The sequence below is a fragment of the Erithacus rubecula genome, assembly GCF_903797595.1.
Source record: "Erithacus rubecula genome assembly, chromosome: 10".
Classification (NCBI taxonomy): domain Eukaryota; kingdom Metazoa; phylum Chordata; class Aves; order Passeriformes; family Muscicapidae; genus Erithacus; species Erithacus rubecula.
The window spans coordinates 25,755,503-25,782,828 of record NC_136662.1 but is presented as its reverse complement, the minus strand read 5'-3'; the positions used below and the strand labels follow the sequence as shown (position 1 = coordinate 25,782,828).

At 43.3% G+C, this 27,326-nt stretch overlaps 1 protein-coding gene across 1 annotated transcript in view; it reads right to left on the bottom strand.

Annotated features, from left to right (window-relative positions):
• The window catches only part of NOTCH2 (notch receptor 2), a gene marked incomplete at its 5' end in the record, with an annotated part of 177,680 nt that overhangs the window by 51,783 nt on the left and 98,571 nt on the right, over positions 1-27,326 (bottom strand). Inside the window, 4 exons of the mRNA XM_079314138.1 lie at positions 7,507-7,629; positions 13,316-13,651; positions 14,330-14,589; positions 23,622-23,703. Of these exons, the coding sequence (XP_079170264.1) occupies positions 7,507-7,629; positions 13,316-13,651; positions 14,330-14,589; positions 23,622-23,703 (801 nt within the window). The remainder of the gene's footprint in view (positions 1-7,506; positions 7,630-13,315; positions 13,652-14,329; positions 14,590-23,621; positions 23,704-27,326) is intronic.

Below are 27,326 nucleotides of genomic sequence, written 5' to 3'. Positions count from 1 at the left end.
TTCAGACAGATTCAACCAAGTGAGACTGCTGGGCAGTGCAACAGCAGGCAAGGCTCAAGGCACAAATGCCAAGCAAAATACACAGGCAAACAGAGTTGCTGCAGAAGGTTTGGGTAGGCACTCCTTGAGGAAACATCAGCTTCCCTGGAAGAGCTCAGTGGGGACCTCTGCTCAATCACAGCTTTAATCAACAAAATAAACACCACTGAGCAGACGTTTGACTGCAAGGAACAATAACTAATGCAAACACTCGTTGTGCAATGGCCATGGCATAGCCTCAGCCAGGAACACATTTTGCAGTACTGAAGCCACCACCTATGAATAAAAAAGAGGTAGAGTTCATAGTCTGACAGGGAAGAACTTACCAGGAGACTTATGAAGGAATTGCTACCCACAAAGGGAAAAAGAGAGCTAATAAAGAGTACAATACATCAGTTATTGCAGGGAAGATACAGCACATGGCAAGGTCTACTAAAGAAAATATTTGACTGTTTACATAATTTGCTTTATTGACACTAGGTATCTGAAAGCAGAGAACTGCAAACTTCTCTGAAAGAGGCAACACCTTTACCCAGACCAAAATGTCCCGAGCAATAAACAGGCAATATCAAAAGGGATCTCAAGTGTGATGCCCAGATCACATCCAAATTCTAGACCCTTCCACAAAGCCACCTCCACAGCTCCCTGCAGGCAATCCAACAAGTGAGATTGATACTTTCAGCTCCAAGGATGGCTTCAGGGGCACACAGAATTCCATGGATTACACTGCTTGCCCCTGCCAGAGCTGCATTTGTGTTTAGTAAAGGTCTTCCCTGCTTAAGTTTTGCAGTAGTTCCTCCAGAAAAAAAGCCACCTATTTTTCCCCCTTGCAGGAGTTTTCTAAAGAACAAGGATCACAGCTCTCGAAAATGTGCTCCTTCCCCAGGATCTCACAGCATCTTTCTTCCAGTAGCAGCCATTCCCAAACCTCAGGTGCCAGGGTTTTGGTTTTCCTTTTATTCGATCTCAATAGATGATAAATACCATCAAAGAAATAATAAAATTTAATAGCTTAATATAGAATTTGAACAGCTGAAGATGAACCTACAACTGTAATGAGCAGAGCAAGCATCTGTGTTTATTTTAGGCTAATATGGTAGAGAAAAGAGTTTAATTTCATAACCACACTGGGAAGCATGCAGTGGAACTAATGGGCTTTTACAAGGGATTTTACAAGCCCCAAATACAAAACTCTGGGCTTTAAGAGACTTATGCACGGCCTGATCCATTAAATACTGCCCTAAATCACTCCCCACAGACTACTGGGTAGAGAGTCCTGACTGAGCTCCTCAGAGGCAGTAATACAAATAATCAGAACACGATTCATTAAAAACTCATTAAAACTGATGCACTAATGACAGACTGGTTTAATATGGTGGTGGCAGGTGAAATGACTGGGGACAGCAGCAGGACAGAGAAGTAACCCACAGGAAATACACATCACCAAGCTACTCTCTTTAGAAGATCTGTCCTCTTTACCTTCTCTGGAAAACCCTGTGAATCAGGGAAATACCAAACAAGTGAAAAGTTCTGCGAGGCAAAAAAAAATTTAACAGCTGGAGCCAAAACTTACAATGAAAGCTTCTTATTCTCAAGCTATCTCAGCAGCCCATCTTCAGTAATTACCCAAAGACAAATCACCTCATTTCAAGTACAAGGGAAGGGACAGAAACTGCCAGAAACAAGTCAGCTGGAGATGCAACAATTGCTACCTATTAGTCTGGTCTCACAGCAGACATCCACCAACCCAGCCTCACCAGAGGGGTCTGGCCTATCCTGCTTTAGTGCCAAGCACATAAAAGATGCACTGAAAACCCAAGGACATCTCCACAAGAGATCATTTGGCACACTTGACTGCTAAGAGGATTTTGGAAAGTCACCAAAGGCGTAAGGGAGGAGGCGGCAGCGTGCTCGGAGTTGGATGCTGTCATTCTGTCACCAGATCAGCTCAGCTGTTAACACCTCAGGTGTTTTATTACTGCTGCCTCCCACCCACCCAAGGCTTGCCATTAGGAAATGAAAAGCAGCACCAAGCAAACAGGAGGCTGTGGTAGGTGTTGCAGAATCCATACCGGATAAAGGACTAAGGGTGGAACTTTTAATGCCTCTGGAATCCATCCCCTCTGCACAGCACCGAGATTAAGGGCCACAGGAGAAACAAACAACATACAGGATAAAGTCTGTTTGTGTCCAGCACTTCAAATCATTTGTACACTCCAACTTGGAGCTGCCAGCTCTGGAGGCTGCCACGTGCTCCCTGCTCCCTTTGTGTCTGCCAGTTCAAACATGACGGAAGAAGACGAATCGTGATCCCTCTTGGCCTCTTTCAGAGCTGTTCCTTGGACATACTACTGCAGTGACACCAGCCAACTCGTCAAGCTTGGCACAGACAGATCCCAGCCAGTACCAAAGAGGCCACTCTGCTTTTTAATAAAGCCTGGAGAAGCACCAGGAAGCTGATCACTGCTGCACTGCATAAGGAAGATGACTGCACTCCTCATGGGAGCGTGACCCAGCCTCCCTGAGCTAACACAAAGGTCTTGGGACGTCATCTAGGATCACCAGGAGGGAAAAGAGAACAGCCCTGACAGGGCTCTCCGTCACATCAGCAGCAGCACTCCCCACAAAACAGCAAGGATGTGTATTTAATGATTTAGGAGGCTGGAGTGTTCAATATTTATCATCTATGTCACCTATTGTCAGAGTTAGCTCCTCTACATTTTGACCCTCTAAGTACTCCAAGAAGGCAGCGTTTTTTTGGAACACTAAACTAACATGACTTGTCACTGTGTCCTTTGGTGACACAAAAGCTGAAGAAACTAGTATTTGGCAAAGGAAGTTTTAAGAAGCAAAATAACAGAGCGTATGATCTTGCATTAAAATGTTACATATAAGCCTTTTGATGTTTATCCCCCTCCTCAGCAAAGAAAAGTCACATCTGCCCAGAGTTTAAGACTGGGATTTTCAAAGAAAACCAAGGTAGGGAGCAAATATTACTCTAATTAAATAGGAATCAAGCCCTTAACGCCCCTCTTTGAAAATTCCTGCCTAAAGCTCTGCAGAAAAAGTAACCCTTGTGCTAGTGTTTGAGAGCATATGACCAGGCTAACAGCTATTTTAATTAAAAAGCACAGCCCTGCTGCCTGAAGAGCTTTTCTGCTCAAGACAAACATTTGCTGCTTAAGCTAGCTCCCAGTGCTGGAGCTCTTTGGTGGAGTCAGCTGTTAGCACACTTAGAGACAAAGGTCGCCTAGATTTTAAAATATACAGTTCACTGGAGCCCTCTTTTCAGGGGAAAACAAAGCCTAGATAAATAAAACTGCCATGGGAGTCCTCCCTTCCCAGCCACAGGGGTAGAAATAATGAAATGGAGTGAGCAGGCCAAGCCTGCAGCTGAAGTTCTACAGTGTTGGTCTTCAAAACCCACTTGAGACTGGGCACAGTGTACCCCAAACCCAGAGACTCATCCCACAGCTTCTGACACAGCAAACTGTGCAAAAGACCTAACTCCATACCAGCATTTAATACTGGGAATCACTTAGGCACCCAAATCCTAAAGACATCTTTCTTAACCCAAAGCTGCACAGGTTAGCTCAACAGGTGTATTTTAAACCAAGCTTTGTTTCCTTAGATGAATTGGAGCTGGAATGACTTTAAATTCTCAGATGGTTTCCCCATGTGTGTGGAAGGACACCCCAATCTTCCATATGACTTTCAGCCCTGGAGTGCCAGCACTTCCCTTTGCACCCACTCACTGTGAGACTGTTCTGTTAATTTTAATTCCTGATCCCAGGAAAAAAAAAAAAAAAAAAAAAAAAAAAAAAAAAAAAAAAAAAAAAAAAGAAAAAAGGAAAGAAGAGCGGGGAAAAAAGGCAGCTGGACAGGATTTTTTAACTAGATTAGTGAGTTAAAGTGGCACACTCCAAGAAATCAAGAAATGCCAGAGGCAGCTCAAGGGAAAGGGAAGAGAGACTGTGAGCAGGGAGAGAAGTCAATGTCTTTCCTCTTCAGACCCCAGTGAGGCTGAAGAACAGCAGCATAAACCAGTCTTTACATGGCACTTTATCCTGACATTAACCAGGATTTTTGGCTAACTTTGACTCAAACCACACTTACACCAAATTCTCTGGCCCACACAGAGAAACAGACTTCACACTTTCACAAAAGCACCCAGGACTGTTTCCTAGGAAAGGTTCATTGCACATCTGCAGCACTGTGCTTTGAAAGGACCCAACAAACACTGATTCTAACAAAGGCTGTATCCTGGGACAAGATAAAGTCATCTTTAAACAAACCAACCATCAGTTAACATTCAGCAGCAGCAAAGATCTGGGGCAGTTTCACCCAAACACACCCAAGATTGCCTTGCCAGTTACAAATTTATGAGATTGATAATCACTGTAACCATATGAAACACAAGAACTTTGAAGGTGACAAAAACGCTGGTGACAGCAGGAATTTCACATCATTGTTTTTGAAAGGCAAGATTTTATCTTTCCGGAAAAAACAGCAAAATGAGAACGAGAAGGCAGGCAGGCACTTCAACAGAAAAGGAGCAGTGAGCTCTGTCTGAGGAGCAGGAAATAAGACTGAAGGCAAACAGCATCACAAAATAGTAGGAGCAAGCAGGGAAAAAAAAAAAAAAAAAAAAAGAGTATTTTTTAAAAAAAATTCATAGTTCTGTAGCCCAGCCTACCACCTGTCAGGGAATTACTAGAGGCAGATGGTTACCAAAAGGAATAGGAACAGATTCTGTTTCAGTAAAGGTTGCTTCAATATTGCTTTACACAAAACTTGTCTTGATCAGATGCAATACAGCTTCTTGATTTTTCTAGCAAGCAATGGGATTGCTTTCTCTGTGCCACAGAGCAAAAACCATATTAAACATGAGAAAGCATCACTCACAGCACAAAGATGAAGTAAAGACTAAAACTGCAGACAAACTCAATCTTCCCCAAGAAGAGATGACAAGTTTGAAAGCAGAGACTGTTACAAAGACAGCACATCCACACTGTCAGGTATTTTTAGAAAATTTAACATTTCATTTTTGGCTGATATTTCCTTACAGATATAGATATTTGGGCTTTTTTTCTTTTTTTTTTTTTAAGCAGTGCATAATCTCCTCTTACCTCATGATCTCATTGGAAACTTTTGTTTTCCTGAAGTGTTCATTCTCACAGTTTAGCCCTGTTGAGCTGTAACATTAATCAGCACAGACTCCAAACAAGTGGCCTGCTCAGCTCTCCCCTCTTCTCTTACCTTAGAGATGATTTAAAATGTCAGAAACTTCCTTTGTGTAAATGATGGACCTGCACTTATGCATTTCATTTTCAATGAATAACTGATGTTTAATTGTTTACTCCTGTTAGCACCAATTGCAGTTTAACCTGAAAAAAAAATCATCTTTCTCTCCAAGCTATGGCAGAAGTCCTCTATCCATCCTCCGTTTTGTGCCCTGTCTCAGTGTCTCCTCTCAGGTCTCCAAGCTGGATGTGTATTGTTTTCCTCACCTCCCTGGCCTCTAATTGAAGATGCAGGAAAGGTATTGAAGTCCGTTCCAAAAAAAAAAAACCAAAACAAAATAAAAACTTCTTTCACAAAAATGCTACTGAGATGACAGAGAGGAGTCACAAACTTGCACTCTGCATTTCAGACAGGACAGCTGAGTTCCATAAAGGTTCTAACCTTCATTGTTCAAACAGCCAAGCTGCTGTTTCCTAAACTATGAGATCATTTTTATTTCCACACTGGCCTAAGCCTAGAAAGACAACAGCCTTGAGAAGCCATCACCCAAAACCACTGCTGCATGCCCTGATAACCTCAGAAATTCTCAGAAAGCCCATTCCATTAAACTGTGCTAGAGAGCCACGGGAATCTAAAATGCTCGGGGAGCTGCTCCTCTCTCTTTCCAGGGTTTCCCTGGAAGGAAGCATCCTTCACACACACAAGGTTGTCTGGAAGCACCTTCCACACAGGAGGAAGATGGCACTAGAAAGGCCACAACAGCCTCACAACTTTTCCCAAAGTTACTCAGAGCCCATAAGAGGTTCAGAGAGGGAACCACCAAACTGCACCACAAAGAGTTGATTGGGGAGACAACCTACCACAAAACCAAACAAATCACAGCCCTGTGACAGAGACCAAGAGACCAAGGTCTCTTCCAGGTGAGTTGCAAAAGGCATCCCTAGCTGACAGCAGACATCCACCTAAATCCTGTAAGCCAAGCTAAATTTATGATGCCAGAGTAATCCCTTGAAGATTGCATGATCATGATCATTATATCCTCTGTGCTTGGGAGTAAGACACATTAATTTGCTGCTGACAGACGCCAGAAATCTGGTTTGTGCCATTTAAATTATATTCTGTCATAAAATTATAACAAGGGTTATAATTTCTGTGGAATGGAGCGAGACTATAGGGGTCACTAAGGGTTTGCTGTCTCCACACCCAAGCTCTCATGTTTCCCTTCACAGGTTTCACTTTCTGCAGGCTTTCAGGACATGGAGAAGTAGCACAGAAGCAAGGACACTTGCTCATTGAGGAGAAGACTCATTTTCTCCTTTTTACACATAGTTACAAATGCAAGCTGTGGTGCACTTGACTCTTATGTGGTTTTAACTTCATTTAAGAATATATAATTGTTTTAAGTTAATGAGGTTTCTTAACTAGCAGCCTCCTTTGCAGTTAATGACAAGCTGTTTACAACAAGAATCAATGTTCTGTGAGGAAAAAAAGCATTTTAAAAACTGGTTTTAGGTCTTTTTTTTTTTTTTTTCTCTGTGATTTTCAAATAAGGGTAAAACCATACTCAGCTGAAAAAGTGTGCCAGCTAAGAAAGACTAGTATGACTCAAAAAACTCACCCCATAACCGGAGGTGTTTGTTTATTTTTGAGGTATGGAGACATTTTGCAACTAAATATGACACTGAGTTTCCTGTAAGTTGCTTCCTTATATTGTGCATAACACTTTCTTGAAATTCATGCTTTTTTTTCCCCCTTCAGACTCAGAGTAAAAACCGACTCATTTATGAAGCAAAAGTAACTTTGCTAATCAGAGAATTCTAGATAAAAATAAGTCAAGCAAGAAAATAAGAGTAGCAAAACCATAAGCTTCCCATACATGTACTTCTCTTCCCTCCTTTTCCCCCTACCTTTCAGATTTACCCTGTTTCTCAGCAGCATTACTATAATCAACATGATCACCATCCCATCTTAGAAACAGCTCTACATTTTGCAAACACCCACATCTGTAACACCAAAGCCACATTTTGTGCTTTTGGAAAACATTTATCCATTTACAAAGCATATCCACATGAGAAGTGCAACTCATGGGGAAAACATCCTTTGGTGAGGTGGTTTTGATGCCGACAGCTTTTCTTTTAAGGGTTGTACTGGCATCTCCCCATGTCTGCAGCCACGAGCAGGGGTCAGGCCAGCAGCCCAGTGCTGGTGGCCCCCAGCACATACCTGTCCACTGGGGAGGGCAGCGGCAGTTGTAGGTGTTCACCCCATCCACACAAACACCCCCGTTCAGGCACTTGTGGTTCGGGCAGTCGTCCACGTTGTGTCCACAGACGGTCCCCTCGAAACCTGCACAGAGCAGAGATGACAGCAGGCTGAAATGGGCTTCCCACCTCTTTAGAAGCAGCTCTCCCTCCTTTTTTCCCTTGAACAATTGCACTGTTCACCAAATCCTGATGAATCCCCACCTAGCTGAGTGCATTTGTCAGGTGACACAGTTAAAACACTTCCACCATGGGTAGATGGTCAGCTTGTTTCACACCCCAAAACACATGAGGAGTTTCTCTTCAAGTGGCTAAGGAGCACTGTCATTCAAAGCAAACAAAGTGAAGACCAAGACATTTGCTTTACCATGAGATAAACTCGTCACTGCCCACCAAGCATCCGCCAGGATGAGTTTTTCCCATGGCAAAAAAAGTGCTGGCGTTCACTTCATGGATACCTCAGCACAGTCTGCCTTGGATACGCCAAAGAAAAGTCTTTCATGCTTTGAAAAGGAGCTTCTCCAAGTCCTGATCTGGCTCTCTTCAGTGTTAGACAAGTCAATCAATCAACAGATCACCCACCACCCAAGTGATGCTTACATACTAAGCCCTGCCTGAAAAGCAGAAGAAATCAGATACCCTTTCCTCATTGAAAATGCAGCCTCCTAATGAACACACTGACAAAATATTCTTGCTAGAGCTCCCTCTCCTTTTCAAAGGAGGAGAAGTGGGGACATTAGGGAAGGGAGCTGTCAATGATGTGTCTTCCCCTTGATTTCCCCTGCTGATTTATTTCATGCTTCATTAAACAAACCTGCCATTTCTGCTGGATGAGAGAGCTATTTATCAAAGCACAAGTGGAATGCATGCTAATGTGGATGAAGTAAATGATTCCAGAGCACATATGTTAATTTAAAACACCAGCTCTGCCTCTTCACTGCTTTGGAATGTAATAGTACCATGACACAGTTCTCTCATCCAAAATCATGCTTTAACCCCTTTACTTTTGATGCCCTGTTCCAGATCTTCCATAACATCTGTGTCAAGTCACACAGACCCTCTGAGTGACATCTGGTCTTACACAGATCGTGCTGTGTGGCAGATGAGACAGAGACTATAAAGCTCTGAGCCAGCTTCTCCAGACTACTGCTGCTCTCAAGAGACTTGAGGTGATTCATGTGCATTCCCATCTCTTGAACTTCTCCAGTGCCAAGCTCTACCAAGTGCATTAGCATCAGCAAGAAACAATAGACTAAACATTACAAAACAAAATACAGAAACAAATCAACCAAACCCAGACTACAAGACCTTCAATATTACTCTCTCTCTTCAAAGCCCTTCCAGCCTCCACCCAAGATCCTAGAAATTTCATGGCAGTAGGCTTAAAAAAAGGAGGAAATACAGCATGCTTAGCCAGAGTCCTAATCATTACAGCATCACCCTCCTGGCAAAAGCTGCTGAGGAACTACCAGAGAAAACAATTGGCTCTAGATCCTTACATTTAGAACTGTACAAAGCTACCAAGCCTGAGCAAAGGCTCAGCTGTAAAACACAGGGGTGTCCTATCAGCTTGTGTTTCAGCTTGGGAGGAATCATCCCACTGACCACATATTGCACGTGATCAGCATGGAAATACACCCACAACCACAAAGACAAAAGGTTTAAGTACTTATCTCTTCAGTTTGGATAATATGGAGACCAGCCCTACTTTCTAGTAAACAAATTTCTGACAACAGGCATTTAAACTCTCTCACTGTACTTCATACAAATTTGAAGTGGCACAAATACTTCCAGAATAAAGCATGGAAGTCACCCCACTACTAAAATCTCACCAAGCCATTTTATATTTTCACATCTTAACCAGTTACACTACCAAAGCGCTGCTCTGGATATGTGAGCTTTTCTCTAGCTGGGTCCCAGCATCTAATTTTGTAGTTATATAACCTGACTCTCTTCCAGAAAGCCACAGAGTTCACTGTTTTGATGTATTTGGACACCTGACACTGTTTCCTGCTCCCCCCTGTGCTGGGACTCACATGTTGTCCTGTGTTTTCTCCCTGCACGAGAGCACTTTGCAATGCATATCCTGACTTTTGCTCTGTATCTCAAAGCACATCAAACTGAGGAATGAGAACCTCAAGGGGAAAAGTGTTCCCACTGCTAACAGCATGTTGTTCTTCCCTTAGCACACACAGTGACACAAGCAGATAACTTTATTCCTATGTCATCTGAAGTCTCCACCCCACTGCAGAGCATCCGATCCAATTCCCTTCAAATCTCTTTAGCCTTATTGCAACCTATAAATTACACCTCAGACTTTCTGGGCCAGTTTCAGGGCCAGTTTCTACTGGGGACAGGAAATTATGCCTGGAAAATGTTGTGTTATAGCCAGACCTAGGGCCTGCTGACAGGAAATCAGAGATGCAGAGAGATAAAACTAAGCTGGGCTAGTTGAGGCAGCATATGGAGCAGAGGGGAACCCACCTCAGCTGGAACCAAGGCTGCAGATGTGCTCAGGGGAAGGTGCTCATGCCCAAAGCCCAGCAGGCAGGGACTGCCCATGTGTGCCAGTCCCCACTGGTGGCACTGCACGAGGTGACTTCCCCTTCCCAGGAAGAGCTCCAGCTCCTCACAAACAGCTCGCTCCAGCCTGACAGATCGTTTCCTGAACAAGCCCTTGGAGTTCCCTAGGGTCCTTATCTTAGTTAATGGGTAATTATTTTGATGGATAACAATGAATAATCACTTTCCCAGCTAAGAACTTCCTCTATTGACTTGTTTAACATTCCATTAAAGGTTAGTTGCCAAATGAAGTCCTTTTTTGTCAAATATTTATAACTACGAGCTCATTCTTATATTCAAAGGAGTTGCTAATGCTTCAGGTTATGTCTCCTTCAAGGAAATATTTTTGTTCACTACTACACTGTTATGATTGACCTAACATGCTCACTTGTCTACAATCCTGCTCCTACCTAAATCAACAAAGCCCAGAGGAAAAATGATTAAGCTAGATAGATAAAAAAATGAGGCTACCTTCCAGATAGATGCAATACCAATAGTGTTCATATATACACATATATAACTTCACTTGATGCTTGCCACCAAATGCTGACTTAACACACATGACTTCATGGATTACCTAATGCAGGATTTGTTTGTGTACATCCACAAGTGACATGTGAACCTGGGAATTTCAAACAGCAGCTGGACTACGCTGTACATAAACAGTACTTGTGTGACAGCAGAAAAAGCTCCTGTGACAACTCCTGGTTATAGGTTTTTCCTGCTTTTTCAAGCTCTCATTCTCACCTATCTGTACCTACAAATAGATTAAACTCACTGAAAAGCTAAGAAGGAAACATCTACAGGAAACAAGAACCCATTTCAAGGCCAGTGCAGTAGTAGCTTAATTCTGCCTAAACTGCTGCTTGGGCACAGTTTCTTCAAAGTACTTTTACAGGTCACAAGATGCAAAATCCTATCAAAAACCACTCCAGCAGTTTGAGATGTAGCTGCTTGCAGCCTCTGTGGCTGTAACACTCAGTGATGGCAGCATCTTAAGGCAGCCCAGAAGGGCCAGAGCAATTCCATTTATAGTCACAGTATCATCGGCATTGCTCCAATTCAGAGAGGGAGTCTGAAGTGGAATTTCTCATCCAAAATCTTGGCACTGTCTTCCAGAGGAGCAGGCCTTGTTCACATCCTCCCTAGGCGTGACAGGGCCACCATTTCTCTTCTCTTTCTGCTGACCTTTCCTTCCCAGACAGAACCTTTTCCAACACTTCAGAAATTTTGCTCTGCATGCTCTGTGCTAAGGGGGGAAAGAAATGGCTGGGTGCCCTGCCTTTATCAGAGAGTTTAATGTAAGCATTTGGGCCTCTCCAACAGCTCCCTTTTATGCTGTTTTTCAACTGGTTTTTAAAAATCAAGCTAGCAAAACAGCCTGGCCAACCTAAACAAATACAGGAAATAGAAAAGCAAAGGCTCTCAGAGCCACATTAACTCACCCCCACTATACACAGCATGTAGCGAGTCAAAAAAGACAGCTAACAATCCAAAACGTGTGAGGAGTGTAGGTGTGTAACTGTTACTATAGTAATCTCATTTCCATTTCCTGACTGTATTTCAGCCAGCCCACACACTTGTCTAAGGGAAAATCTGCTCCTACTCAGTCTCGTGCTCCTGCAAGAGAATCTCTAGAGCAAACTGTCTCATCAGCTTGACAGGATCAAGTCCTTCCAAGCCTTCCTCCCACCATGCTGCTCCTGCAAGAGGCCTTGAGTTAGCTAAACACATCTGACTTTCAAGGAAATTCTGAATTTCTGGACAAGACTGTTAATCCAGAGATACTTGGTTTATAATTTCATTTTTAAAAAAAATGCAAAGTAGATAATTCCTCCAGGGCAATGGTTAGTTAAGATAGTGCATTTTCAAAGACTCTTTCAAAGCACTCTCCCTTCAAACGTGGTTAGAATAATTGCTTTCAAAAATAAAGATGACCCATCCTTCTACTTTAAGATTGACTTTGCTAAATTCTTCAAAGTCACATGCTTGTTCAGACAACCCAGAAAGTTGTGCAGACACTAAGGTTGGCAATGTACATTTAAGATCACCTCAAGACAAATGTCTCCAAAAACAGAACAGTTTTCACAAGTTCTAAACGCCCCTTCCACGCAGACCTGTGACTCCAGATGATCCTCATGAGAACACAGCCACTCTATATTCATCCCAAACAGCACAGGGCAGCTATATCTTTCACATAAATAATGCCAGAGACATGCTTAAGGGAAGAGAGTTTACTTTTCTAGATTACCACACACCGAGTCTGTGTGTGCCAAACTGCAATACACTCAAGTAGGAAGTCTAGTCAAAAGCATTTCCAAACAGTCAGTTTCCCATGGAGTTGAATTACTCAGTTAAAAAAAAAAAAAAAAAAAACAGCCTAAAAATACCCTAAATATGCAAAGACAACTAGTAGGGCCCTGTGGTCAAGGCTGACAAGTGGAGGGAGGAGGACAGGATGAGACCAACATCACAACCAGGTGACACTTGTAGAGGTGACACAAAACCAGGGCAGTCCCTGGCCCTGAGCAAGTCACCCCTGCTGGGCATGAACTCAGAAGAGCTAACAGCATCAGAAAACAAGCAATCAAAATTCATCTGCAGACAAAAAGGGTGTGGCAAGTTGGAACTGATATCTTGTTAGGTTTAGAAGAACTGGAGAAGGAAAAAAAAAAAGAACTTAGTGTGTCTTAGGGTTACAGATGGAGAAGGAAAGTGCTCATTCTTCAAACACTGAAGTTAACTGAGGTCTTTATTGATACAAACTATATATTTGTAGATGTTTATGTTAGTAAAAATTCACATTCCAGATGGGCATTACGAGATACCACCCTAATCTTGAATCTACCTCGCAATTTTTACCTATTTGATTCTCTGACTAACTGGGCTCCAAAGACATTTGTCCTTTCTGACCCTTTCTCCTTCCTTTCCATACCACGAAATCCCAGCACTCGAAATTAACATCTTACAGAACTCCTCAGCTTGCTGAGACTCCTCCCCCTTCCACTCAGGAATTAACACCCCATAGAGCTCCCCACTTGCTGAGATTGTTCCCTTCCACTCAGAAATTAACTCCCCACAGATGTTAACATCCTCCCAGCTAGCTGAGACTGCTCCCTCCCACCTGGCAGCGCACACACCCTACAGAACCCCAAGAGCAATGCCCTGGCAGAAGAGAGCCAGTGGCAAGCCCATCTGTGGGGCATTACCTGGCAGGCAGTTGCACTCGAAGGTGAAGTCGCTGGTCTGGTGGCAGGTGCCCCCGTTCATGCAGGGGGACGGGGAGCAGGGCACGTAGACGCTCTCGCAGCGGTGCCCCGTGTAGCCCGGCTTGCACTGGCACCGGTAGGAGCCGGGCAGGTTGACACAGGTGCCACCGTGCTGGCACAGGCCTGCCGTGGCACACTCGTTCACATCTATCTCACACTTCTGGCCCGTGTAGCCAGCCAGGCAGGAGCAGGAGAATTTATTTCCAGACACTGTGCATGTACTCCCGTTGGCACAAGGTTGAGATGTGCAGGCATCGATCCACTGGCATTCTTTTCCTTTAGGAAACCAAGACAGATGAACAAAATAATAAATTGAACAATTTTATTTCTGTGGGGAAATCTCTGCCTGAAAATTTTTACTGAACTAAATCTTTGCGCTGCTACAGGAAAACTGATGTCTGCATTTTACCGAATTATAGCTGAAATGGAAATGAATTTGTGGTTACACTGTATAGTCATTTACTGGATTGCAGCAAGATAGAGAACATTGTGATTTATAAAAATGATCTGAAGTCATACTACACACACTGACAATCACTCTTCTTCTACCTTGCATTCAAGAATGAAAGGAATAAATTTCCGAGCTCCCTCATCAAAATATTTTTTTCCCATAGAAATATTCTGCTGGCCAAATTTGCTTGTTTTCCCCACCCCCCACCCAAAAACTAGACTCTGAATTCAAAGTGTAAGCCACTCCAGAGTAGTTTCTGCATTCAGTTTTCCCATGTGGACAACCCCACAAGATCCAAATATTTTTCTGCTTACGTGTAAAGGGTAGGGAGTCTGATTCCCTATTCCCCTTTGCTTTTTTTGGTCATGAAGTCATTTAGACTTCCTCTCATTTCCTGTGCTGGAGCTAGAAAATTTGAGAGCATATTACAACTGCCCCAGAACATTCCAGGGTGAAGCTGTTCCCAGAGGAGAGGGTCTGGAAGCACAAATGCAGAAGCCCACCTGTGAAACCTGGAAGACAGACACACTCATAGGCATCCTGGCCATGGGGGTGACAAGTGCCCCCATTCAGGCAGGGCTGGGACACGTAGCAGAGGTGAGATTCTGAGTACTGGCACTCCTCCCCTGTGAATCCTGGAGCACACTTGCAGGTTGGTTTTCCTTTCAGGGATGCAGCTTCACAGGTTCCCCCGTTCTTGCAGGTGTTGCTTTCACAGGGGTTTCTGTACTGACAGTAGTCTCCAAGAAATCCTTCTCGACACCTGCAAGAGACAAGAAGCGAATTGCAGCAGTCCCACCTGAGGTCCTGCTGCTCTGGGAAGACCCCAAGAACGAAGTCCCAAGACCACCAAAAGCCCTAAAGTTTGCCATAAGTGATGGTGACACTCACAAACCTAAAGGCTGACGTCACACATGTAACAGGGACTTCCTGTGGGACTGTTCCAAACGATACCACTGTAAACTTAAGTGCAAATGGTGAAATCGCTCGTTGCAAAATAAATACCACACTCAATCAGAGCTGTATTTTTGCACTTCCCTTCAAAACTTCAGAAAAAGCCTAAGTGTTAAAGAACAACTCCTTGCACCTACCCCAATTCTGACAATCACCCTTTTTTAAAAGAAAACCAAGCAGTTTAATAAGGCATTAACACCAGGTATTATCCATCTTCCAGGAATATTTATAAACATTGTACATTGTCTGGGGAGATCTGCAGCAGATCTTTCTGCACAAGGGCTCCCGTGAGACAGGAATACCCTGTTATCCTCAGGCTGATAAGTGCATCTGGGACTGGGACTGGCTGCAGCCTGCACTCAAATAGCAACACAAGCACTGCAGTCAGGTCTCCCACGCCCCTGGCGAGCACCCTAACGACAAGGTCATTGTTCCTCTGTCTCCCACAGAAAAATGAGTACACACACACTATCTGCAGCCAGGGCAGTGTTTTATACAAAGATCTCCAACTGCAGAATAATTGCAGTTACTTCTCTCTAACCTAAACTTATGTCAATACAGCCTGACTACGCTTGTCAGCTGTAATCCATCTTTTAACTGGCCTTTGTACTGCAGATTTACCATTTAACTTCCAGAGGCAGAGGATCCAGGCAAGTAAAGCCTACCTCTGTGCCCCCACCCCAGTTCCATTTGCTGCTCTCAGGTAGCAGAAAGCTGCAAGGGTACAAACTGGATAAAAATAACACCTAAGACACAGGACTGTCCCCTTGCAGCTCTTTCTGTAGTGCACAGCTGCCTGCTACAGCTGGTGAGTAATCCAAGAGAACACATTTCACTGTAAAAACCCAGAGGTGAACAGAAGATATGCTTTGATTAAGAAAGAAACAATTATTAAATCAATGAGTTACTCATATCTGAAAGGAGGAGATTCCAACTGCAATAAATACACAAAGTGTCTAGTCCTCAAGCAGGAATGTAACAGTAAAGAACCTTCTTTCCTCATGCACTTAAAAGTGTATGGTAGATTGGAGGGGGGAAAAAGCAAAACCACACAACAACCACTACCACCACCAAAAAAAACCAAATCCCATCACAACAAAATCCCACAACTAACCAGACAGGCTCTAAAGATCAGTTGAAAAAAAATCAAAGAATGGACATGAAGTTGTGTTTTAAACAGAATCCTACAGGAATCTGCTTTGTTCCTGTGCTATTCAATACATCTATTGATTATTAACAATGGAAAACATCAATGTTGGTCAAATATGTAGGCAGAAGAGAAGACAAGTTCTTGACAGGGAGTAGTAACATGCTTAACAAAGCAGTCAGCTCCCAAAATGCACTTTAGCACTGCAAAATCATACATCTAGAAACAAAACTCACAGGGCATCCCCCCTAAAACAGGAAACTGAGCTGGGAACAACATACTTGATCTGGGGATCCCAAACAGCCAGATAAATGGGAATTCCTAGTGTGGTAGTTTGGCCAGGAGCATTTTACACCTACAAATGGCAAATATCAATAATAATAAATGAGATTATGCTACACCTGATAAATGCTTGGTACAGCCACTACATCAGTTCTGATGTTTGCTCTTTAAGAGGGAAGAGCTCAAATGAATTCAAAGAAACCAACAGTAATGATGACTAGAAAACTCTGGCCAGAATGAAAAGCTCAGGTGGCTCAGTCTACTTAGCAAAGAGAAAAGGGAACAAGACAATTAATCAAAAGCTGCAAGTGTCCACTGTGAAACACGGATTTAACAATAATTCCCAGCCTAGAAGATCTGGGATAACAGAACTGAGCATTTAAAACTTCAAGCTAGATGCATTTAAATAAGAAATATGGGAGTATCTTTATTTTTAGACACAGGCATACACAGTCTCTCAGCAGCAGAGAGAAACAACTGGAACAAGGCATTTAAGGTTGTAGTGGAATTTCTCCATCACTCATGCTTGTTTAAAAGAACACCAGGATTGGCTGTTTCAGGGAGACTATGCACGCTAGTTCAAACAAAGCTATTCAGAGAGGTTATTATCCAAGTTATGCAAGGGGTCATTACTAGATGACCACAACTGTTTTTTCTCATGTTAGAATTTATTAACTAGCTTTAGCCATCTGTCTAAAGCAGGAAAGTCATATGTGCATAATTGTAATTTACCATTGCCCACACCCAAATTAGGCTCCTTTCACCATACCTTAATACTTTCAACTTCATACCCAAGAACAAACATGAAAGGGAGAGATTTTGCAGGGCAAGGCAGGATTAATAAAGTTACAGAAAGCAAATCCTGAGACAATAGCAATGCAGAACATCCTCTGCCTCCTGTGCCATCCTCAGTGTAACAGCCCAAGCATGTGGGGCAGCATGAGCTGAAGTGCTTTTCCATTGAAAGGCTTAAAAGCAAAGCAGAAAGTCTACAGGAACATTTCATGTTTTGTTCACAAGTAAATAAACACCCAAAATACATCTTTTCTCCAATCCCTAACGCTCAGGAACACTGGAAGGTGCATTTAACTGCTGCCCCCAGACAAGAGGGAGAAGAGAGCCTAAACACTGATTAAGAGTATTGCTGGTATGAATTAAAAAGAAAGCTGAGCTTTGTGCTCTGAGACAACCAGCACCCACAAACAGCCCAGCATTTTGTACACAAATGTTCTGGTACAAAGTTGAAGAGCACTCCAAGACCAGGCTTGTTCTGGTATCTTCTGAGGCTAATCAGAACAACACGAGGCAGCACTCCCAACAGGGAACAGCAAAACCTCTTTTAACTTTAGCTCTTTTTGTTTGGAAGAAGGAACATGCCTGCCTGTGGAAAGATGCTGGGTCAGGTATCCATGGCCCTTGTACCCACCATTTTGTTCTCCTCCTGGAGAAGTGCTTGGTCACAGAGTTAGGCAATTTTGCCCTCCAGCAATTCAGTGCAATCCTTTTTTGAATGTTAAAGGACAAAAAACCTACAGTCCAGATTTTCAATCACGTCTCCTGCCATCAACTGTGTTTCTAGGCACAAACACTAGTAATTTAGTTCTAAATGCTGGTGTGGAGAAAACTGCAAATATTTGCTCCTGATTCATGTTGGGCACCACATTGTTTCTCTAAAAATAGAGGCAAACACTGAAAACACGCAGTCTGAGTCCAGACTTCTTTAAAGGATATGATTAAACACAACAGCAGCTCCAGCTTCCCACCAACCCTGCTCTGGTCACATCCCAACCTACTCTTTCAAGTTTTCTTTAGGAGAGGGGAAAAAAAAAACCCACTTGTCTACAGAGCAGCTTAAAATTGTAGCAGTTTGTGTCAGCTCCAAATGACATGCTCAGAACAGGAAACCAAATCTTTTCCAAATAAAAGCCACTGTTTCTCCTCAGTTTTCCATCTAACACTGAGAAAAAGAAACAGGAAGATGAAGTTTGTTCTGGCACTTTCTGGAAGCACATGAGGTCTCTTAACTTACTTCAACAGGAATTTAATCTTTTAAGAACAAATTTCACATACAACTTAATTCAAATCATGATTTCAGAAAGCTAGAGAGTTTGAAATGGGAAAATGTCCTGTGGGCTGCATCAGCTATGCAGCTGCTTCTAATTAAAGCTTCTCCTTTACTCTCTCTGGGCTACTTTCCAGCACAAATACTTTAGAGCTCAGCCTTTTTTTTTTTTCCCCCTCCTCCTTTTCAGCTCTAGCCTGCATTTGCCTTTGCTCAGGCTCTCATGGAACTAAACAGGAGACGTAGAAACAAAATGAAGGTATTTATCCAAATCTGAAGTATCCACAAATCCAGAGAGCTGCATTCACTCTAACAACCTAATGCTGCAAATCAAAGCAGAGGACTCACAAAAGCTGTGCATTTCTGCCACAAAACTACATCAAAGTTACCTTCCAAAACTTAGTTCTCTCTTGCTTTCAATAGACTTCTGGAAAATATGTCTGGTCTTTTGGAAAAACTTCCTCATCTGCTGTATACTATATTTGCCTGGGCACGCTCATAAGACACTCTCTTCAAATGCACCTTATAGACAACTTTAACCAGACTTCCAGATGTTTGATTTCCATGGGAGTTTTCTCCTCAGGCCCATGATATCATCTGGAGATGCAGAGAAGAAAGCAGATGGTTTCCATTTAAAAAGCCGAGGGAAGAATTTCCTCGTCGTCCCGCTTCTCCCCCCTCCAACCCAACACTCCCTCCACTTTGATTGCAAGACGCCTCAATGAAAAGAGGGAAAAAATTCCCTCTGATGACTAACGTGAGAAGGGTCCCAGCTATTTTGTTAGAGATTTTAACCAGACTTCCCTCTGGCTCCTGGGTTCTGACTCCCACACCTACACCTCCTTCTCAGGAGGGAGAACAGGATTCTCTGGTTCGCTTCGCAAACGCTCCTTCCCATGTCTCAAGGCGCCCATTTATGCGTCATACTTGGGATGGGACAGCCTCTCTGCCCTGCCTTTAAAGCAGCACACAGCTATTGTTCCCAGCCCACAGAAAGTGCCTCTGCACAGAGCCACTCCACAGTGCAGCACACAAGCTTTAGCTCAGCTTTTTTTTGGTCCATCAGAGCTCTGAAGAGCTTTCGGTGCACGCAGGTAACTCGCAATAAAAGCTTCTGACTGAAAGCCACTGCTCTGTTCCCAGAATCTAAGCTAGCAGTGCATGTACTCTCCCCTTTTTCCTCTGCCCTGGTCTCAAGGGGCTCCTTTAACTTCTGAAAGGAGACGGAAGGAAACAGAAAAGGGCAGACCATTCTCAGAAAGGGACAACTTCTCAACTTCTGCATTTAGCCTCTTCTGGAAAACTCTCAGACCTCATCCTGCTACAAGGTCTCCTGTGGGTATTCCCCATTCACCAGCCTAGGAGTGATTAGTCTCTCGAGACAGATCCTAAGCAGATATCAGCTCTGGCCTCAGAAGCAGTTCTGCAGCCTCGGATCTTGCCCCCAGCCCCAGAAGTCCTCTTAAATCCAAGTTAAAATTTATTTATGAAGATCCATCTTGAAGGAGAGGTAGTTAAAAAACCTTGCACGGGAGTTGAAGTTACTGGCAGCTAGAATTAGGATAGAAGCCCCTTACTGCCATGCCATTGCTGGTTTGATTTTACCATTTTTGCAGGTCCTGCTGTGTCCAGTCTACAAATAAGATACAGAAACTGTATGGTACTATGTAAAAGGTGCACAAACTTCAGCACAGAGTGAGAGAAGTACTGCTCACTGCAGAGGCAGAGCTGTACAAACCCTGGCAGCTTGGGGCATGAAAGATGTGCTGAAGGACACTGTCCTTTTGGCACTCCATTTGACTAAGCACAGCTCTGAGCTTTTTTACACCATCAGGACTAACAGAAGACCTTAGTGTTAAAGCACTACTTGAGTTCCACAGAGGTACAGCTATCCCTTCTGGATACACAAATTGAAACAGTCCTAAGGTCAAAAATTCAGCTGCCAAAGCCTGCCAAGCACAAGAAGTAGCAATGCCCAGTTTCCTCCCTTAACCTTGCAGTACCCCTGTGTCAACTCCCTTCCCACTTCTGCTTCTACTCCCTGCCACTGGAGTGGGAAGCTGTGAGAGGCCACAGCTGATGGAACATGGGGAAATCAGTCCTCTGCAGAGACTCTGCTCTGGGGCCCTGCCCCATTCCAGTCAGAGGCACTGCCCAACCCCTGCACCCACCTGCAGATCCCTGCACTCAGGAAACAGCAGCAACCCATGCCAAAATCTCTGCTCTGCTTGTCCTTGGAACAGCTCCCTGTGCCCACACCTTCCCTCCCAGCCTGCTGCAACTGCAGAAATGCTGCAACTTCACAGCACTGTCCCAGGACTCTTCCTGCTACTGCTGCCCAGCCATCCAGCCACAGGGAGGGAGACAAGGAATTGCTTTGCTGTGATGGTCACAACCAGCATTAAGCAATGAGGAACTCTCACCCTGCTTCTCTTTGGTACAAGAAGGCTTCTCCATGTGTGACACCTCCGTGTAAAAGGCTGCCTGGAGATTGAGGGGAAAAAACCCCACCCATCACAGTGCAAAGCAAAGGCAAACTCCAAACTGAACATGCCTTTTGTCAAAGCGGGACCAAGAAAAGTCTTTGGAAGAACAGGTCCCCTTCAGTGCTGCTGCAGATACATGCAGACATATTCTGTGGAATAAGGCCTGCACCCTCACCATGAGAGCAGCTGAATGAGTGTAGAAAAGAGCTCTCACACACACCAAAAAAAAAAAAAAATCTGGGTTTGGAAGACGCAAACGCAGGAATGCGTAATTTTCTAAATATAAAATGAAGGTCAGAGGAGGTCAGTAACTTTATCGAGCAGTGCCACAGAATGACAGCCATGGGCCAGCAGCGTCACCAGGGGAACAGAGCTGCTTAAAGGCACTCACAGGAGCAATCTGATAAAGCTCCAAGCCTGGCCTCCTTACAAGGGACACAACCACTGCTCCCAGAACAGATGCCAGACACACCATCATAAAGGTTTCTTAGCAGAAAAACAGCTTTCTCTTTTAATGGACTAGATGCTGCAGGATTTTCAGACAAAGGAAGCTGCTCCAGCAACATGCTGCCATCCACTGCAGGGCCAAGTGCCCAGACTAGGTGCTGTGTTATCAGTGCTTACTCATATCTTATCACGTTTGGTTATTGCTGATGCAGGTTCTCCCTCAGCAGCTCACCTAGGAGACAGCAAGACTGATGGGATGGCCCCACCACACACTACAACAAACAGCTCAGCCAAGAGGAGATACAGAAAGAGGAAGGGAGCCTGTTATAATAACTTATTGCCCAGCAGAGGAAGAACTGCTGATAACTGTAAGAAAGTGGAAGGGGTGGAGATGCTGCTAATCATTGAGAGATCCTGCAGACTTAGAAGCCAAGCCATTTGCTTTAGTAATAAATTCAGTTTTCCTGAGCAAAACATTTCTACTCTCATAACCATCAAAAATTCAGAAAGTCATTTAGGTTACTAAACCGGAGAGAAAGTTCCCCTATTCAGAGTTCCTCATAGTGCAGGAAAGAAAAAAAAAAAAAGTTAAAACCAAAACAGGATGCTAAGAATCAGCTTGCTAAAGGTAGAGACTCCACAATTGAGGTGGGTTTTGCTGCTTTGTTCCTTCCTTTCTGCAAAAAAAAAAAACCAAAAGTGTTCTTGAGCCAGAACTAAAAGACACTTACTAATCTCTGTATACAGCTCTTTGTTAGCCTTTCCAAATAATACGGCACCTGCAAAGGAACTGAGCTGTTTCTTGAAGGAGGGGTTGGTTTAAAACCTGCAAGGACACTTTGCACAGCAAGGAGGAAGGCAACATTATTATTATAAATGTGTGCTGAAAAAATGTAACAGTGGTCAAAGCTTTCATTGTAGTGAGGGAAATGCGTCAAGATCTGGAGTGCACTACAAACAGTGCACAAGTTAATCAGATGAACCAGCTCAGGCTGTAAAAAAACAACTGTTAAGACACAGTTAAGAGGAACATGCAAGTTGGAGAAAATGTCCTGAGGAAGGTAAAAGCAACACCAACATCAATACCAGTCTTGTTTATTACCTTTACTGTGACCTACATATTTTGGCTCCAGACTAACATGATTAAGTACACATCAGAAAGACCTACAAAAGACATCTATTTATTTTTTTAATCTTAAAATAAAAGTGAAAAGCAGAAAAGTTTCTGCTTTCTTTTCAGGAGGGCAGCTCCTTTAAGCTGACATAAATATAAAAGCACATAAAGGAAAAGAATAGGAAGCAGCAAGAGCTAGAAATGTTAAAAGAAACTTACAGGGAATAACAAGTTACATATTTGCTTTTCTGTGGCCTTTCTGCACATCAGGTATTGATTTGAATCTGAGGAGAACCTCAAATTAGATTATGATTTCCCCTTTGTGTGCCACAGGTGCAATTTAAGAACATCGAGCTCTATGCACCACATTAATAGAGAACTAAAGGTTGTGGTTAGGGAAGATGGAAGTGCAGAGCTCTGTGCTAGCCAAGCTAAATCAACAGGAGAAAATTCACTAATATTTAAAAAATGCTGGCACTAAGATAATGTCTTAGCAGGCTAGAAAATGATACAACTTCAACTGATGAAGTAAACAACCTTTAGAAAATAATCTTGTTACTGCAGACGTAGAAAATTAACTCAGCCAAACAAGAAGATTCATCTTTTGGCAAAATATCACTTCATTTAAAAAAAAAAAAAATCTAAGTAGTGCAGTTTGAAAGGTGAACTGCATTTAAATATATGTGATAGTCTCCAGATAATACACACCTTGCCAAAGATTCTGCTAAGCTTCCCATGCAGCAACAAAGTGAAGATGGGTGTCAACATTTACCAAAATCAATTTACATGATGCAAATAAATGTGAATGTTTGGTTGGGGGAGATGTTAGTGTGTGTTAGCAGCTCAGGGTATTACTTGTTCTCAAGCAGTAGAAGGGAATTGGCACACTTCAGAGTGCAGAATAGTTCTGAAAAATCTCAAAAATATTTAAATTGAGGCTGGAGCTCTATAAAATAAGGTGAACTGTAAGATGGAGAGCAAGTTTAAACTCAGTTTGTGGGTCTGGAAACAAGGTACAGAATTTACCTTTATGATGGGTTTGGCCTCAGCTCCCAGACTAGTGCAAAGAAATCCAACTGTCAAGATCCAAACCCAAATACTGAACAAGAATCCCAGATTTCTCACACTACAAAAAGCTAGCACACAAGGACTAATGCATTATAAAGAAACACCAACTGTGCTAAAACTGTTACGCTGAAAGAAACCAGTAAGAAAATCTTAGAAATTCACACTTCCTTTCTGGCTAAGGTCCTGAAGGAAAGAAAATGGGTAATTAAATTGATTAGAAATGAAACCAACTTACTTGCAATATCCTGTACCATTTTGATATGGAATGCACTTTCCCTCATTAACACATGGCTTGGAGTCATCCATACACTGCAGAGCTGAAAGAAAAGAAAAGAAAACAACCATCAAACCCCTAGCCACAATACATGTCAGGTCAAAGCTTCATTAGCCTATTCGGGGGAATGAAAATTTTATAGGACTGGAACACAAACAAAGACACTATCACATAGTTTAATTTCATCTCTGGCAGCATCAAGAGAGCCAGACTGAGAGAGGAATCAAATACAGATTTGTTCATCAGGCAACCAAATCTTTCCAGAATTTCTTTAAGGTAGGTTTTCAAAGCAAAGTGTGCAGTAATTTCAGCAAGCTCCAAAGACATTCATGTCAGCACCTGCATACTTTGGGTTAAGTGTCCTCAGTTACTACTTTCTGATCAAAATTCTGGACTGACATTCTCTGAAATACAAAGCAGCTACTCCTGAGCTTTCTTCCAGAGTATTTTGTCTCAAATCCTTTCCTTCTTTTTTATTATCTCTAGGGGTACATAGCACTGAAACAGGGCCATCTGTCTTGCTGAACAGCACCAGCAATTCAAAATTTGCTGCAACCTGTACTGTTGTGGCACTCTGAATTCAGGCAGGATAGTGTTTGGGAGTAGGTGGAAAACACCAGAGCTGTTAACAACTTTCAGCAAAGAATTTGGAATTTCTAAGGAGATGCTCTGTAACTCAAACTTGAGTTACAGAGTAACTTGAGTGGTTTTCACTACTGTGTTTTTAAAAAGGGTGTTAAGCATGATACAGCTCAGGGCCAGGCAGTTTTTATCCAAGTCTACTGGAAGCTCTAGTGAATCTGTCCTGGTGGAACCTCCAGCTCTGGCAATTGCTTTTGCCCTCGCAGGGCCCTGAAGCAGCACTCACTCAGAGGCTGTTTCCAAAGTGACCAGAGGGGTGAGAACTACAGAAACTCTGCAGGAGCAGGGGGCACTTTGGAACCACACAGCACTGAGACCACAGCCTGCCATTTGAACAGCACCAAACTGCCAGATAAAGCTCTCAGAACCAGATCAGCTGGGTCCTGTTATGAACTTATCCACAAGACAAGAAGCTACAAGCTCTTCCCAGCCTCCAGTTCTGTCTCCTGCCCCAAACTCGCACACTTCCATGCCTTTAGGGACCCCCTCTCCACAACCTTATTTCATTTGGGAAAGCCTTCAACCTTAATAATGGGCATTAATAATATCCAACCACCTAAACTGTCCACTTGTCAGCCAGCTGTTGTAGGGTTGACTGCCCCCTCCTTGGTTTTTTTAAGGATGGTTTTCCTTTCCTCAAGTGGTACTAAATTTTCAATACAAACTCATCAAGGGGCATCAGGGAAAACTGGTCCAAACCACCATGGAGGTGGATATGCTGGCGAGTGAGGAATGGGACTCAGAAGAGTTAACACAGCAGTCCCACTAAGCTCCCCCTGCAAATTCAGTCCAGCAACTGGACAGCTTGGAACAGCCTCTGGTTCTGCTGTCCAGGGCTTGAAGTGTTATTTCTCAATAACCCTGGAGCACATAAACGGGTCACACGCACTACGAGCCACTATAGGAACGTTTCACGCTTGCAATCCCTATAGAGAACACAGTTAAATTAAACCCAGCTCCCCGGGAAAATTATCAGCCTTTCCCACAGCACAAGTATGCTTGCTGCTGTTAACTTGATTTCTGAAAAAGGGGCACTTTGGATGGCGCTGCCTCTGCAGAGCTCTCAGGAAATGAACAAAATTCCACTCTGAGCCCCTCTGAGATAACCCCTGAGGTCAGGGTTACCAAGCGACAGAAATATGAACGCGGATTCCGCATGGCATTCCCCCCCACGGCGGGCAGAAACGCTCAGGCTGACTTGCACCTGTCTGACAATTTCTATCCCATTTAACCACGTCCACACGGCTCTGACTCCAAACTTCATCTGCTGCTGTCTAACACGGCAGCAGCTTGTTTTCACAGCAAAGATTAGCTCCAGCTAGCAGGGCTCAGTTACACCGTGTCCAAGAGAAAGTGTTGGGATTCCGACGACTCCCACCATCCAGGGAGATGGAGCAGGGTTAAAGCCACGCTCCAGAGTGCCAGGAGAGGAACCAGCCTTGGCATTCTCATCTCACCACCTTGATTTTCCATTCCTTTCACAGCGATGGAGCCAGTGAAGCAAATGCTCAGAGGATTATTTCTTTTGTGCTCGTGCTTTCAAACACAATTTTGTAATCTCGCCGAGTAGCCGCGTCCCCGGCGAGGACTGAGCAGCCAGTTGATTTTGTAACCCACATGGTAAAAGCTTAACCAGCACTTGGCCAAAAACACCTTCCAGAACAGGGGCACGGAGGGGAACGAGAGGCTGACAGCTCTCAGGATCCCAACTTGCTTTGCTAGCCCAAATACAGAGAGGCTTTAGCAAAGTAATGATTAATTTTCCTCGGGTTTTTTTTTGACAAATTATTCCCACCTTGAACTGCTGTTTAGCAGGTCATTAAACTACTACCAGCCTTTGGAGTCTTTTTACAGAGACAATGGGACTACAAATTTTTAAATATATATTTTGTCTCTAGTAATTCAGAAGTGAAAAAAGCCAAGAAAACAAATACAAAAAAAAACACTTTGTGCTTTTTCAGCTTTAGACTGAGTAGGAAGACTTTGAAATGCAACTAAAGCTGAAGCAAATGTAAATGTAGCCGTATTCTATATTAAAATAAGTATTAAAGAGTCATGTGACTTCTCTTGGAAAAAAAGAAATCACAAGGGAAATAGAAGACTACAGTTCTCACAGTAAAATTAGCATTTCTGTGCACAAAGCACTGTCTTCCTGTATTTCACTATATCTTTCATAAAAATTTCACAACACATGCAAAACCAAGGCATTTCAACACGAATCACTTCAAAAGCTACTTCTCTGCTACTCTACCACGCTGTGATCAAGACTCAAAAGTGCCAGGAACTACCTTCTACTTCAGCCAGCATAAAAAGTTGTTTTTATTGTGTGAACTGGAAATACTCTGGTGTGTACAGCATGAGAGAAGGCAGCCTTGGGAAGATAAAGCCACTTTTCTAGAAGCCATATATAGACAGCATCAGCACGCTGCCAAGGCTCTGACAGCTGCTTTTGACAGTTTTCTTCTGTGCTTAACACAAGCAGAAATGGAGAATTGGTGGGTGGTGCTCTGGGTTTGCCACAGCCCAGCAAAACCACCACGACTGCCAGAAGGTGGGTTGGTCTCATGAATTTCAGGCATATTCCAGGATATTGGGAATACATCCCCTGGTTTGCAAGACTGGCTTCTTGTGGAGAGAGCACGAAAGGAGCACCCAGTTTCCAGTAGTCACTGCAGCCAAGGTTGAAGGACTTCCCAGAAAAGGGCTCTTGAGTGCAGGCAAGATGAACACTTTAAAGGACACTGCCCAGCCTGGAGTCCACAGCAACCCTTGCACACGCCTGCATTGAGATGCAAACTCCAACCTGACATTTAACATCCTACCAAGACTATTTTCTAAGGCCAGAGGGAAAACCAGATAAGCACTGCTGTGAAATGAGCACAAGATACCCTCTAGGGAATGTTGTGATTTTCGACATCCAAATCCAAAGCTCACGACTGGGGCACATTTGTGCCTAGATTTAATTCTTCTTTTTGGCTAAAGAGACAGCTAAAATCTAGGGGGAAAAGAAAAGTTTTGTTTCTG